The 16797-nt window shown below is 39.9% G+C and overlaps 1 protein-coding gene across 1 annotated transcript; it reads left to right on the forward strand.

Annotated features, from left to right (window-relative positions):
• Positions 1-6941: 6941 nt before the first annotated feature.
• LOC308310549 (V-set domain-containing T-cell activation inhibitor 1-like) lies at positions 6942-16637 on the forward strand. The gene is made up of 6 exons (XM_080756932.1): positions 6942-7225; positions 9043-9103; positions 9229-9564; positions 9665-9928; positions 11273-11407; positions 14187-16637. Exons 2-6 carry the CDS (start codon positions 9046-9048, stop codon positions 14288-14290), a joined length of 897 nt encoding a protein of 298 aa, XP_080613058.1. The 5' UTR covers positions 6942-7225; positions 9043-9045; the 3' UTR covers positions 14291-16637.
• The last annotated feature ends 160 nt before the right edge of the window (positions 16638-16797 follow it).

Raw genomic sequence — 16797 nt, forward strand, 5'->3', positions numbered from 1 at the left:
TACAGGTGGTCCTGCGTTATTATTTTAACTGTTGCTGTCGGATGCTAGCTTGGAAATACATGCTAAATGTTTTCATAACACTATTTACTCAACCACTCAAGCCTGATAGTATACTTACTACTTAGTCGTGCCAAAAATAGCCAATGTACTGTACATGCTCACAAGCGCATCAGCATTAAATTATCAGCAGTCACTCTGGATAAGAGCATTTCCTGAATAAATGGACTTGTATGTAGTTTAATGTATTTTTAATCCAAATGTGTTCAAAATATGAAATATAGTTTTGAAGCTTTTCTATGCTTAGGTGTCTGAATCTTTATATTGAAAGCAAAATTTTCATAAAAGCATCTAGATGTTCATTGAGCAAGTAGCTATACACAAGTAAAGTCCGGCTAAAAGGTTGATACTTTTCTGCATGCTTAAGTATCTGATATGGCAGTGATACTCAACCTCAGGCCCGCGGGCCACATCAGGCCCGCGGGACCATTATGACTGGCCCACCAATGAAAATCTAAAAAAAAGAAGAAAAACAAATCTGGAAAATGAAATAAAAATAAATAAATCTGAATGAAGTTATCTTTAATTACATTATTATAAGTAATACTATTAGAGTTGTACTATTACTCGAACGAAAATAAAAGCTTGGGGGGGGGGGGGGGGGGGGGGGGGAGAGATGCAATGCAAATGAAAGACATATACTGTGTATCCCTATTCCCTGACATAATTTTATAGCTAAACGGACAGAATTCTATTTTATTTGAATGATGAAACCCAGCTGCCATTAATAGTTGGAAATGGAAATTGCGGAAATTGCGGAAATTGCGGAAATGGAAATTGCGGAAATTGTAATTGCGGAAATGGTGGAAATGGAAATTGCGGAAATTGCGGAAATGCGGAAATGGAAATTGCGGAAATGGTAATTGCGGAAATGGTGGAAATGGAAATTGCGGAAATGGTAATTGCGGAAATTGCTCTTCACTTATAGCTATCTATTTTCAGGTAGATTGTTTTATTTTACTCAGTCAGCCATATCACTACTCATTTTTTTTCATGAAAAAGGTCATAGCTGGGTAATCTATTTTCAGGCAAATTGTGTTTATTGTATTTTATTTTACTCAGCCATAACAATTTATTTTCTGTTAACCAACTTGCTGGCTGGCAGGCAGGCAGACAGCTACTCATAGACAGGCAGACAGACAGACAGCTACTCATGGAGAATTGGACAGGCAGGCAGTCAGACAGCTACTCATAGACAGGCAGACAGACAGCTACTCATGGAGAATTGGACAGGCAGGCAGACAGCTATACTCATGGACAATTGGACAGGCAGGAAGGCAGACAGCTACTCATAGACAGACAGACAGCTACTCATGGACAATTGGACAGGCAGGAAGGCAGACAGCTACTCATAGACAGACAGACAGCTACTCATAGACAATTGGGCAGGCAGGCAGACAGACAGCTACTCAGACAGGCAGACAGACAGCTACTCATGGACAATTGGACAGGCAGGCAGACAGACAGCTACTCATAGACAGGCAGGCAGACAGCTACTCATAGACAGGCAGACAGTAAGACAGCTACTCATTGACAGACAGACAAATAACTACTCATGGACAGACAGACAGACAGACAGACAGGCAGGCAGGCAGGCAGGCAGGCAGGCAAAGAGCTACTCATGTTATGTTATGTTATTATAACAGCTACTCGTGTTATGTGCAATAATTTGTGCAGTTATGGAAACAGCTCTTTGTGTTTATGCAAGAAAATGTAACACATTTATTTATTTACATATTGTGTGCATGCACATTGTACTTTGATACATTTTGCGAAAATAAAGCAATTGAAAGAGAGAACTGGCCCCTGGCCCCCTGGGTCACCTCATAACAGTGCTAAACAGTAAACACTTTTGTTTCCATTGTGGTCCTGTGTATTCAATGAATCAAGACATAATAAGCTTATCCCCAATGTGTCACGCAGGGAGGAATTGAGTACCATTTTTAGTCACCGGTATGACTCGGACAGGGATTGAACCCCCAGTCTCTCTGTATCATTTAGGGCGGACACTGACCACAAGGCCACTGAGCCGGTTCAATATCATTACATCAAGTTTCATAGTTTATTCTGCCCTACCAAGCCAAATGGAGTAACTATAAGTTTTTGGACACATCGACTTATATCCCAAAGGTCAAATTGTCATTTGGGGGATAAACAATTAGCCTACCTCAAGAACAGATACAATTAAGTATCACTTATATAATATATAAGTGATACTTTCAACTGCCAGCCAAATGAGATATCTGCATATTATGCAGATATCTCATTTGGCTGGCAGTTGAAAGTTTTTGCTCTTGCTTTGTAGGGCAGTAATGTTAAGCTACATGTTAAAGCAGACTACTCTCCCCACTTGTATAGTTTATGTAGGACATTAGACATGTATCGAGGTGTGTGGGTCCTCCAATTATATCCATGTGTGATCAGATGTTACTGCCAAGCCAATATTGACATAACCTGAATCTGTCTGGAAGTGTAGGCTATAATAAGTCAAGTACAGAAACAGAGCAAGTTCTTGTGCTTTTCTATTGGAAATCATGGGAATCTATCTAATTCAGCACATATGCTAGTTAAACAGTCCCAGGTAACCTACAAAAACTCGAAATAATATGGGAAGGGTCTTTATTGTGTTTATCAGAGATGGGTAAACAGTGTTGAAGTCTACTGTTAATTTTGCTAATGTCACACAGGTTGCTTTTTTAATCTGATACAGACTGGCGCCCCCTTGTGGTTGTGGGCACATTTAAATTCGATAGTCAAATCCCCACTGCTACTGACTGTTTAACAAAATACAATTAAATCACATCAAATTATAGCGCAGCATACTTGAATAGTAATACATAATTTGCATGCCTACACAATGTTTTCAGCCTTTGGATGGACGGTGCTCTTTGTGAAGCCAATTAAGCTAGGCCTGATTGATTGATTGATTGATTGAAGTATTTATTAACAGTTTGCAGAATGGTTACATCTCACATGAAAGCACAACTCAATGGGTGAAAATTGACCCTAAATTTTTTAAACAAAAGGTTTTTCAACTGATTTTTAGGTGTCCTTATATAACATACCGGTACTAAAAGTTTACCAAAGTTTGACCACCCGAAAGGTGTTATTTTGAAGATGGCCACCGCCAGTTACCATTACTTTTTTGTTTTGGTTATCTAGGAATCAAATTAGCATATATAAATTATAGTCAAGCAAATACACGTGCAATGATATATTAAAGGGGAAAACCACTCATTTTCATGTCATTAATATACCTTTGAGCTGAAATAATAAAAAAGTCCCCCCCATTCTGTGTTTCTTAGAACTGGAGGTATGAAAAAAACAAGATGGCAGTGGTTGGCAGTAGTTTGGAAAATAGGTGATCTACAAGCTCACAACGCTGAGTGTCTTTGCACCAAACACACTCAGTAGGAACAGCCACTTGACGGTCTATGGGAGAGATGGACTCTCCAGTGGGGATACAGTGGAGAGAAATGGTCCTAGAGATGGTGTGCAAGTCAGTATATAGAGCTATCACAACATAGTTGATACTGTATATAGATGGTGGAGTGTGGCACGGATAGGGTTAGCCCCTCTGAGACCCCCTGGGTCATCCCAATCGATTCGTGCCGAACCGGGCTACCCGTGGGGTCCCTGTGCGTTACTGTGTTTTCGTATTGAAATGATAGAACGCGGACATAAATATCGTCGGATACGTCGTGTCTGCGCCGTTTGAGGGCTTCTTTTCGTTTGAGTTATTCTGAATGTGTGAACTATAACTTAAGTACCTATAAATACCGCTGCGAATTCTCCTGTGTGCGTACCCGGTGGCAGGGTAGAGGTGGAATAGGACCCCATGGTCTGGGTCTCAAAAATGTCAGAAACTTCAGTACCATTGGGTTCTGACTTGCAGGGCTAGGATAGGGTTCAGATTTGCTTGTCACAGACATTTTGTTCCCGAGACTGTAGTTGTTGTGTGTGGTTTTAGTGCAAATTATTTTCACATTTAGCCTACTTTGTGTTTGGTACTGCTGCCTGGGCTCCAGTCTCGGTCTCCCCATAGAATCCCAATGTAACCTCCCTCCATGCTGTGTCCCTGCTGCTATCCAACAAACAATGCTTTCGGCATAGACCTAATGGTCAGTGTAGCTGTCCCAGCAATGGGTATTTTGTAATATTCTATTTTATTGCTTACCTTTCTGAAAATGGATAATATGTGAACATTGTATGTATGTTTATTTGGGTACTTGTTGCTGTTCATTATGACCTAGAAGGGCATGCAGGAGCAGAAGCAGAGCCCTGTGATTAGAGTGAGGCAGCATTGATTGCACCTGTGTGAGCTGAACTCAGCTCTTCCCACGTCTAAAAAGAGTGTAAGAGAAGATAACGTAGCTCTCCTAAAATAATCTGCAGAAGGTGCACACGGTATGTTACATGTTGGTGTTTTCTTTGTTTGTAAACAGTGTTGTAATTCTGTCGATCGTTTAATTGTTTGTGTACATCTCATTGTGTTTGTTTATGGACATCATGATTGACTGACAACAAGGACATTCATTGTGTTTAAAAGGATATTGTTATGTTTTGTGTTGCAGTTTTTCATGTTGTCTTGGGGAAATAAACAACCTTGAGATATCAGTTGGAGCGTTTGTTATTCTGCTGGATAGGAGCGGTATAGTCAGACTACATCTTTGAAGGGCACTAGGCCCTCCTCCAATGCATGGCTTTTGAAGATTACGTCATGTGGCACTGTGGCAGCCAAATCTATGGACTTTTTTAATGTTAGAGCACTTACATATATCGTTTGCCAGCCAAGTCTATGGACTTTAATGGTTGTTTAGGGTACTAAATGCAACATACGATATAAATACAGTGGCCGCCCCTCACACTTTTGTAGCTATTCTGGAGAGGGGAGAGGACATTCTGCGCCATAATGAACAATGGGGCCCCAGCAATATTAATGGTCATGCAGCCACCAACTAGACACCGACTCTCCTGTGAGCCAGTCCGAGATAGGGACACCCCTGTCTGCCTGACAAACAATCATGCACCACGTGGAGGTCTTACAACCGCCACTATAGGGGGAATGATCCTCCTCACTATATGCCCACCCATCTCATCTCAGGCATATAGGAGCCAGCAGGAGGTCCATTTGGGACTGGGTCTGCCTGACTCAGTCTTGCAACATGTGGAGGTCTTACAACCACCATCAGTTGGGACTGTCCTCACTATACCTATGCTAACTCAAGAGGTCCTATCTCGGGAGTAAGAGCACACATGGTCCACATGGGACCAGTGGGACTAGTGAGACAGGCGACATAGGAACACTCCACCCAGCCTAACGCATAAGCTAAACTCCAATACCTTAATTTCTGCCTCCTTGCACTTCGTTCTCCAGCGTGCTGTGACTTAGAAATTGTTTGCATCCCAAATGCTAATTTGCTTTTGGAGAAGCTGAGAACGAGGAGAGTGCATGAGGCTCTCTAAGTCTAAGCCACTTGGAGTGAGATCTGATAAAGATCTTTCACGTATCCTTTGCAGAACTGTCTTTCTGATTTCTTAAAGCAACCATGCAGGTCTATTCCCCACTCCTCGCTAGACGCCAGGGCTAAGGCTGAAGTGGAGGACGTGAGGATGGATACTTGAATATTGGAATGTGGCTATTACGATGCACAACATAGACGTCTTAGAACTACCACCACAGGGACCGACAAGCCCCAATCTCTTTAACTGCACATGTCATGAGCACTCGTCCCAGTGGTGCCCCATAACTTTATTGGGACATGTACTGTATGAGCCACCTCGGACAAAGAGGAGAATAGCCTGAGGGTCATCTTGGAACTTTGCTCTTCTGTGCTCCAAACCCCCACCTCTACCCACCTGGGCCCTATAGGCCCACTAAACTCTAGACCGGACCCCCCTTTACCTCCTCACCCAGTAGAGACTTAGGGCTCTATTTTCGTCTACACCCCATCCCTAAACTACTTTGCCTTTTTTTTGTTTTTAATATTTTGAAAAACCTTTTTGAATAGTTAAAATTGCCAATCTACTTCAACACGTTGTGAGCCTGTACTAGGTTGGCTATTTTTGAGTGGTGCAGCCACTCCAAGGAATAGCAATGTCCGTCCCTCCCTATGTCCATCCTTATATGTCCATCCATCCCTATGTATGTATTGTACGTCCATATGTTTAGGGTATACCAACAGGTGCTAAATATTTTTTTTCTCCAAAAAACATTCCCAAAAACGAATTAAAAACAAATTCAATGTTTTTGGGGGGTTTTTTTCATTACGAAATACTGAAAATGGACGATTTGCAAGCTCACAATGTGGCGCGAAGCAATGCGTTGTGATTGTAGATGTGCTATTTTCACTAATTTGGGTCCTGAGCAAATGTCTATTTCTCTTTTGGGTCATGTGCTTACAGTGCTAAAAGGTTTGGGAAACACTGGACTAGAGCTAATCATAGAGTTGGAGCCTATTGATAGTTGCTAAAGAAGTTGCTAATCCTACCACAAGAGGGCTACAACGTCTAACCGGTGGATTTTCCTGTAGCCCATTGCGTAAGTGGGGTGCCAGCCATCAGGAATCAGGACCAGTAGTTTACATCAGGTTACAAGCATAGCAAAGTCATCTTTCCATCATATATCAGCACATTCAGGCCAGGTCGAAATTTTTTGATTGATTGATTTCATTGTCAATGGCAAATATTGAGACGTGTGAGGACAAGCTGTAGCCTCAAAAATGCATACATAAAAATTATAATAATAACTAGAACTGCCCTAACCTGACGCTGCCAGATCCAAAAAGCTTGCAACACAAATTTGTTTAACAGCTGTGAAACAAATTTGTGTAGCAAGCTTTTTGGATCTGGCAGCGTCAGGAGGTTAGAACTGCCCAGTCTGCCCTACTAGTTAGCTAACAGCCCTTATTATAACGCACTACGCACAGTGAGCTATAATCGAAAGTGAAAGTTCAGGCAGCAACACATGTTGCATGGTGAACGACCACGCAGTCTTCTATTGTCTCACAAGTTAGCCTGAATCCGTGCAGATAAAGCCTTAGCCTGGGACCGAGGCTAGAATTCGTGTGGATTGGAAAAGACAAAGACGTGACCCTGCATGCCTGGCTAGACTGGACGCCCATGAGCTGCTTTAATTATTTAATCTTGACGTTCACTTCTTTGCAAGGTATCTATGCATTTATTGAGCTGTCAGATTTTGGTTGAATACTTTATTATTAGTATTATTATTTGCAGAAAAAAGTAAAGGAAATTACAGTTCAATACAAGGTCTGCTTTTTTGACACAAGATGGCTTGTCCTCACTGGACCTGCCTATTTACTTTTATTTTTAAATATGTTTGTAGGCCTACTGTACAGTATCACAATCACATATATGTAGTGTATAGCCTATAGCAGCCTAAGTAAACATATGTCACTCATGAGTCATGACAGCAAAATGAAGTATCAGCGTACGTATTATAAACTGCCTGGCAAGCCAGAATGTATGCTACAAAATGAACGATTTAAGCCTATAGGTTGCGCTAACATACATGTTCACCGGCTATAGCCTATAACATATTATATTGTTGTGAAAATTATGAATGTTAGTGACGTTTAGTTTATTCTTGAAGCATATGATTCGGTTCCCGCATTACGTCCTGATCAGGACCCTCATGGATTGTTTGCATATTGTTTGTCATAAAACACATTTAAGTGAAAGTAGACGCTGAAGTGAAATGCTGCATAACTGCATTTATGAGAAACGAGGCGGGTTCTGGTAACCACACAACTACCAGTTGCCATGTCTGCTTATAATAAGCGACTTTTGGGCTTGTTTTTCTGTAAAGTTTCTTGTAAATATTGGTTTGATTGATTGATTGACGAATTTATTAACAAATTGGAGAATTACAGTATAGGCTACATTTCAAGCACTACTCAATACAAAACTGTTAACTGTGGACGACACCTAAAGTATTACACTTGTTTACAATAGGGCCCACCATGTTCAATTCATCATAACATTAGAGACTGAGGGCTGTATTTTGCATGTCTTAAGTACCAGGTCTTATTACTTAACTTGGATGCCTGGAGGCGTGATCAATGTAATTTACTCATTTGGCTATTCTGAGTGGCCAAAGAGCATTGACCACGCCTCCAGGTCTTAAGTTAAGTAATAAGACCTGGTACTTAAGACGAATACACGCAAAATACAGCCCTGAGGGTCTGATCGAGGGTATAGCTACTGGGAGGTAAGTCGGGACTTGATCACCCCGGCTGGGTCACCAGAGTGAGGGGTATGATGTTCGCAAGACCCAAAACCCCGATGACCTTGGGATACATCACTGAGGATACGTCCCAGTTGCATCCATGCGATGTATTTTTGTTCTGAGACGTACAAATATAATAAAAGGGAAAAAAACAAACATATACAATGAGGTGAAAAAAGGGTGAATGGGGGATTCAGGTTTTACGGGGGCCAGTTTCGAATTGCAGCCGCCCATAGGTGCCCTTTGAGAGTGGTTTTGAAGGAGTCAAGGGATTCGCATGTCTTAATGACTGTTGGTAGGGCGTTCCACATTTTGGTGGCATAGGAGCGAAAATAATTTGGTAGGTGGTTGGTAGGCTATTTGGGTAGTTGTGGGTCGCTTAATTGTTGCTTATTTAGGCTTTTGTCTTAATGTTGTTTAAAACAGTGGTTCTCAAACTCTCATTTTCATGTAAATGTTCAAGGACCCCCAACTTATTGTATTAGACCACAGACCCCCTATCAAATTTTTTATTTTGTGCCCAGCACACCCATACCAGATTTATGTTGTTAAAACGTTAAAAAATATATACAAAATGTTTTGCTTTTTTTCAAAATGATTTGAAAATGCTTATTTCTCTTGCAAAATCTGGCGACACTGACAACCATTCTTGTGGGGCAACAGTCTGGCAGAGGTATTTACAACATGCATCTCTTATTTCAGTGTACATAAACAAGTTTATCTTTCTTTCACTACAGATCATGGCCTCCGTGGTTGGAACATGTGTGCTGCTTTTGGCCATCGTACCTGTCAGTGCAGGTAATGATTGCTTTTTATCCTGAACTCCAGAATTCCAATGTGACATTTTACTGTTTGACATGTTGCTGTTAGTTTACTTGACGATATTTTTTTCCTTTCTTTCTTTGTTATATCTCACTCTACAGCCTTTGTAAAGGTAGTCTGTACATCTAAAAACCTTGGTCAATATGGCCAGGATTCTGTCCTTAAATGTGACATCAATCCTACAGAAGAAGCATCAGATGCAATGATCACATATGTGAAATGGACGAAAACAGGGAATAAAAAACCATTAGTTGTTTTTGGCAATGATCATCCGAATGAACCACGTTTTCGGTTTTCTGTGGAAAACATGACTGGCACAACCAGGGATGTGTCCCTGTTGATCAGCGACACTCAGATTAATGACCGTGGCGAGTATGAATGCACAGTGGTGACAGACAGTGGAAAAGACACCATCACAATCAACCTCAGTGTCACAGGTGAGAGCCCCATATTGTCCATATTCACACAGTGGGGCTGGAGGGTTGGTTATAAATTGTCACTGTTGTCTTTAATATCCTCATGCCTTTCTCTTTGCAGCCAAATATAGTGCACCAGTAATCAATCAGGACACAGACACTTCTCTGATTTGTAACTCTGAGGGTGGTTACCCAAATGGTACAATTCAATGGTTCGATCGGGAGGGGAAAAACCACACCAGCATCTCTCAACAGGATGATAAGCCCTTTAACCTCACCAGTAAACTGACTTTGAAGAACTCAGCTTCCTCCCAGTACACATGTCAAGTGTACAACGCCAATGGAGACAAAGAAGGGGAGACTACATTTAATCTATCCTCCAAAAGTATGTTTTTATTGGATTTTTCTGGGTTTGATAGCTTGACACTGTCTTTATGCAATAGTACAGTGGCATAGGACAGGAGGTAGATTCATTTATTTTGGACACAAAGGTTAAATTTAATATAATTCAACTGAAATAGGTGTGATGGCACTTCACTTCAGCATAGGTCCGACGGCCTTATGCCGTCGGGGAGAATGACCAGTTACATGGTAGAGAGTGGGGGAAAAACCGGCCCAGATCTTTCTTTGTCTGGCATTATATCTATCGTGTGTTCATGTGTTCATATGGCTCTCGGCTTATCAGGATGTCCCACGATCTGACCACCGCCTTGGCTCTCAAACCCTCACAATGACCCCAGTTACTGATTAACCCGGCCTTTGTGTCCATGTGCATGCGTGTGTATGTGCACATGGTATTTAGTGATGTCCAGGCGTCATTAGGTCTGTGTCTTACAAATTCACCACAAGTACTTAAAAAAAAGAAGTACCAATACTGAAATGTAGAAATAGTGAAAGTGGAAGTCCAGTGTTCAAGATTGAGTAACATACAAAAGTATTGGCATCAAAATACTTAAGGTACTCTATATGCAGAATGTCCCATTTCACAAGATTTAAAAAAAACCTTTAGAACATAGCAGATCTACCAGCTCACAACACGTTGCATTCATGTTGCGAGCCTATTTTCAGATAAGCCCTACATTTATAGGGCTGAAGTGGTTAATTCATGTTTTGTAATAATAATCAAAATCAACTAAATAAGTTTTCAAATACTTGTAGTGGAGTAAAAAGTAAAAAAAAATCCTCTGAGGTGTTGTGGAGTAGAAGTACTGAATACTAAGTATTGGAAATTTGAAATGGTCACAAGTTACTATCCACCAGTGCTTGTATGCATTTCAAATGGACAATTGGACATTGCTGTGTCCTCACTCCTCAGAGAGAGAGAGAGATGTCTGTCTTCTACAAAACAAAACAGAAAAACAAAGTATAATCCCTGCCAGAGGGCTTCTGCCTGTCCTCGAAGACCTGCGGTTGCGGTAGAGCGCAACCCTCAATCACCCATTGGAATGTAAATGCCTGTATCCTACTCAGGTTTATCTTTTTGAGTGGCGCAACCACTCCAAGGAACAGCAATGTCCGTGTTCACCTTATGTGTTGGTTCACCTATGTGTATGTGACGTTAATGAGCACCAGTATGAGTACCAGTAGGGGCGCTGTTGTGCCAGAAACGGAGTGAGAGACAGTGCTGCACTGTTGCCTGCTAATGAGAGAGAACGAGAGAGAGAGAGAGAGAGAGAGGGGAGTTGCACCTTTTCGTTAAAAACCTAAAACGGCTTTTAAACATTTTCAGGTCATGAGGGAGTCCACGAGATGGTCCAGGATGGAAAGGTTACTGCGTCCAATATAGTAGCTCCTGTCGTGGTCATTGGTTCATTGATTGTAGGACTCCTGATAGTATTGCTGTGGAGGAAAAGGCAGTCTAATGGTAAGCACACAAACACATCTCTGTCTGGTTATTGGTGGTATGTGTGCTGAAGTGATGTGATACAGTATGTGTCCTTAAAGAAAATATCAAGCTTACGGAAGTACATAAAATACTACATTTAAGCGTAATGGTAAATGTTTCTTAACTTGAACTTGTCTTAACTGCTTTTAGTATATCTTAGCACTGGGTTCAACTTGACAGAATAACAATAAATCAGTGAGAAAAAAAAGGTGGTCAAAATTTAAACAGTGAGATACTTCTAGCTTCAGCTTTGGATCAATCAAAATCAGGATCGATCAGCAAGATTATATTTACCCATTATAACCGGGAAATAATCTGTGAAACCAGTTTAACCATTATTTTTACTTTATTTACTTTGGCTATTCAAAAATGGCAGATATACAAGCTCATAGGGCGCTACTTCGTGCAAATCTTTGAATCTTTATATTTTTAAAGCGAACATTTCTAAATCAAATATTTTCTTCTGGGGGTCCCTGGAACAAAATGTTTTGAGATGGGGGTCCGTAGCCTAAAACATATAATTTTGAGGGTCCTTGACAGACTTGGATGGCAGACTTGGATGGCAACATGTTGCTGTTCACCAGTGGGAAGTTTCTCATTGATAGTAATGTTAATCTCTTCACGCCTGAGGAGGCAGGTTTTCTGGGATTGTGGGCACAAAGGAGCCCAGAATCAACCCTCACCTTCGCCTCGCGGTGATATGTTAGCCCTGAGTTGGGAAAGCTGAAGCAAACCAGCTTGTCCAACAGGAATTTATGCCTATAGAGGGAAAATAATGTATTCAGCAAATAAACGCCATCAGATTGAAAATTGCCTAGCCTTAATAATCCTCTCATGAGGACTGATAATGATGCATGCTTTTTAAAATTTAGCTGGAAGGTTAATATTAACAGGACCATACAAACTTTGTATGGGTTAGGGTTAGGGTGAATAATCTGTAGTGAATCTGGTGGTAATCTACAATAGATTTTATCCAGTGTGTCATTTAGGTTAGAGAAATGCACATAACATTAACATGTCAACCAAAGAGCAATTTACAGTATATCTCTATTTTGAATGTGCACCTGTGGCAGGGGATTTGCAGCTTACTGTACATGCGCATGTTTTCTATAAAGTCCCTGAGTTTACGCTGAGGCATAATAAGTAGGTTACATTAGAAGATGCATACAATATCTTGAAACCTATTACCTAGTATCAGGTGATTGTTGGCCAAACCAGTTGAACTGTTTTTTGGTGCATGCACTTTGCATGCTCTCAACAGACTATCGGGAAGTGACAAACACCATAGTAACTTACACGCCAATGGATTTATAGGTCTCGGATTCGCCTCCCGCCCAGCGCTATATTACCATAATTATGCCTTTTCTCGTGAGTTCATTCAAACGTATCTTCAATGCCCCTCCATGTAATTTATGACGCAGCCTCAGTTTGTTACTACTAATATAATATATAGTATATACTGTACTTTTCAGTGTACAGCATTGACTTGCAGTGGTATACACCATTCAAATATATTGGCAGACGATTTGAAATTCACTATTAAAACTGTTTCTGTACTATACTGTTACTGTACTATTCACAAAGGCATTTAGTAGACGCTCTTAATCCAGAGCAATTTACAATTACCATACTTACAAGACTTGCAAGACTTACTTGAAATACATCCATCCAATGCAAAGAGACAGTATACATTTTAGTGGCTCAGTAATAATACGATCATAGATAAACCTATCATCAGTCTAAACAGTATAATACAAAAAGTAATAATCTGTAGGCCTATATTACTATACAAACCGTAGGAGGCCAGGTCATTTTAACCTTTGCATGAGACTGATATTTGTGGTACTGTATACTGACCATACAGTATTGAGTAACATATTCAACTGCTATGTAAAAGATATCACACTGGTGATCAGGTGTAGTAAAGAAGTACAGTTGAGTCCTCATATAAACCGTAAATTCATCAGTGTTTGTTTAACTCACAGGTCCATAAATGTTATTATGGGATAACTCTTATATGGACCCTTAGCATTTTGCTAGTAGCAGGGGTTTTGATTGATTGAAATATGTATTAACAGTTTGCAGAATTACAGTACATTTCAAGCACAAACTCAATTCAAAGACTGTTAACTGTGAGTGGACGACCCAATTAAGCATTACACTTGTTTACAACAGGGTCCACCATGTTCAAATCATCAAAACATTTAGAGACGTACAAATAGACACTTCTATATAGTTAAAGAACAGAACAGGAATTCATCATAAAGGATACAAACACCTAGAAGTAGAAGGCTTTGATGTGCTCTACACCAAAACACCCAGAGTGGGAGGGCAGTTTGTTAACCAGCATTGTTGCAATGTTTGTAAAGAAGATGTTTAAGTGGTTGGCTACATCAAGCTTGTCAGTGATGAGGGTGTCATTCGATTTGATGTTTATGTTTGTTAACCTGGTTTTTAGTTTCTGACCACAGCCTAGTTGGTTGTTTAGTAGCTTCCAGAGCTCCCGAGGATTGTTTTTGTTTTCCTCAGCTTTATCATTGATAAAGTTTCTTTAGTCTATAGTTTCAGCCGAGCAGATGCATGATATAACAGGCCAGGCATATTTATCAATGCTCATGGCTGACACAGTTCCCATGTCTATAATATAGACATGGGAACTGTGTCAGCCATGAGTAGCTTACAGTTACAAGAACAAATGTCAATTTTCACCTTTGTTTTCAATTCTATATAATTGTATGTGATACATCTTTCTCTATAGGCAAGAAATGTGAACGTAGTGAAGAAACGAACACACAGGAGAAAGAACAACATCAAGCGATGATTCCCTTTTCGGCAGCTCCAACAAATGAACACATGGTATGACATTAACCCATACGTATGTTGATCAATATGGGTAGAGTTTCTCACACCACCTCTCACCAAGATGTGTGCAACCAAAACACTTACATTGATTTACCGGAGAAATCACTGGGAAACCGGTTTGAACCTTACTGTAAGTGTTACTGAACCTTTTGAGCTTGAGACTCTAAAGAGAAACGTATACAAACGTTATGAATGAACAAAATCATAAACAAACATCTATAGTGCAAGAAAAGACAAAAAAAAAAACAGAAAAGAAGTGCAAGTGAAGTGACAAAACAGTGCAATACAGTTCAAGGTCAGTTCAGCAGCTTGAGCCTGACTGCCTGGGGGTAGAAACTGTTACTGAGACGGGTGGTGCGAGATTTGATACTCTGGTAGTGTTTTTTGGAAGGGAGTGGTTTGAACAGGGTATTTGCGGGATGGCTGGTGTCTTCCACGATGTGGGCTTTTTTCATACAACGAGTGGTGTAGATGTTATGGAGACTGGGTAATTCTGTGCTGCCGATGATTTTAGCTGCTGTTTTAACGGTCCTCTGGATGAAATGATGAAATTAGCTGATCCACAAGCTTTTACATCTGCTATTGATTTAGGACTATGTAACAGCGTCATAAATCAGCAAAAATCAAAGCGACAGACACGGAAGAGAAATACACAGGTACGTACATAAGAGTCTCTAGCTGTAAGAGATAATGCCTTACACACCTTTACACACTCTTGCTTCTAGCTGGCTAGAAGCAAGACTGTGTAAAGGTCTGTCAAGCTTTTTAGATAGTAGATATTGTGCAATCTTGCTTCTAGCTGGCTAGAAGCATTACACTATCACTGAGGCTGTTGATACTGTACGTACCCTGTGCTACAACTGCTGCTGCGACGACTCCCTGACTCAGGAGGGCATGGGTGTGATCTATAGCATGTGTATATGTACAGTAATATATTAAAATGTAATAACACAGCCTATTCTAGGGTCACCCCCATTCTACCAATAGACCACAGAAGTAGCACCACTATTTCTTTATTTCACATTTCACATCTTTTGAAATATTTTACTTTATTTTTAACGTGTTCTGGGTTTGAAATATTTTACTTTATTTGCAACATTTTCTGGGTATACCATTGCACAAGTTCAATTATAGCACCACTACAGGCTACACTATACGTCACGGTCATTTCACTTACTAGGAAATGTGGATGTGATTATTTGGAAATGTGGAAGTTAAGTAGCCTAGGCACTAACGGATACATTTCATCAGCCATTGTGTAACACTGTTAATCATTTTTGGCACCAAATGATAAATCTATATATATACGCCTTAAGGCCTATGCTCAATTGCTCATGCAGGTTGTTGGGGTGGGTGGGAGAGGATGAGCAAGCTATCTGTGTATGAATGTATCTGTATATACTTGTATTGTATTATTGTAGTATAGTATAGCCAATAGAAACCTGTTGAGGCCTTCTCACTTCCTTATCGTCATGAAGAAGTATGACTGTAAACATCCAACGCCTTCACAGAGCCAGTGTAATAATAGAGAGTGAGTTTTGGTAAATATTTTATATCAACACTGAGCAAAGGTTTATGATCAATCTGATAAGAGGTGAAAAAAATAAATGATTAACCTTTTAATGAAGACAGTGCTCAAGTGTATATGTTATTGTCTTTTTAGAATCTGTTTCTTTTGTCTTAGTATTTTGTACTGTGAATTACATTTAAATTTATAATGCAATTCATACTGTTTTTGTTTACTGTTTTTATAGGTAACACGGTACATTATATTGTATTCCATGAAAATGCTATAAAAAGTATAACTCACGATACAGTTCTTACTGTGTTGACATTAAAATAACGATTTGTATATAACAATATAGTTCCTTTTTCTTGCTTTGGTTTGGGTAAAACATTCAGATGACCATCTTTTTATGCAGAATACCTTTCCAGTCCCCCTCCCACATCAACTGAAAGAGGCTTGCTGTCTATAGAATTGGCTTACATTTATTGAAGATTATACCTAATGAGTTTGTTTCATATGACAAAAAAGGACCAAATGATCAGTTTATTAAGTAAGATGAGTTTGTTATGTGGAAATGCATATGGGAAGTGGTGACCCAGAAGGCAGACGGAGTGGAGATGGAGTGATACATGGATATTGAATATCCCCTTATAAAATATTTGACTCTTAACATGCAAACAAATTGAAATAAGGTTGACTTTATACTTTATACTTGGCTTTATCCAATTTTCTGATTTTGATTCTGGAAGTTATGCAAATCTGGGCATATCTTCCTATATTAATGCCTCATTTGCATATATAAATGTACAATTTCAGAAAAATTGTAATACAATAAATCATTGTCTTCATTTGGGCTATAAGTAATCAACTGCATGGGGAAGTTTGGTGATAACTATATATATTTCTTAAAATGTTTCATCCTATTCACCTATCATGTAGTTGAAAATAAAAAAATGTGTGATAAATATGAAAAGGTACTCCTGTGGAATGGTTATACTGT

Source organism: Protomyctophum bolini (assembly GCF_963924005.1).
Source record: "Protomyctophum bolini genome assembly, chromosome: 3".
NCBI lineage: Eukaryota > Metazoa > Chordata > Actinopteri > Myctophiformes > Myctophidae > Protomyctophum > Protomyctophum bolini.

Bases quoted from the DNA above. Each gene is read 5' to 3' on its own strand.
- LOC308310549 (XM_080756932.1), top strand. From the start codon at position 9,046: ATGGCCTCCGTGGTTGGAACATGTGTGCTGCTTTTGGCCATCGTACCT. The intron at 9,104-9,228 runs GTAATGATTGCT...CTCACTCTACAG, and splicing joins CATCGTACCTGTCAGTGCAG to CCTTTGTAAAGGTAGTCTGT. The intron at 9,929-11,272 runs GTATGTTTTTAT...AAACATTTTCAG, and splicing joins ATTTAATCTATCCTCCAAAA to GTCATGAGGGAGTCCACGAG.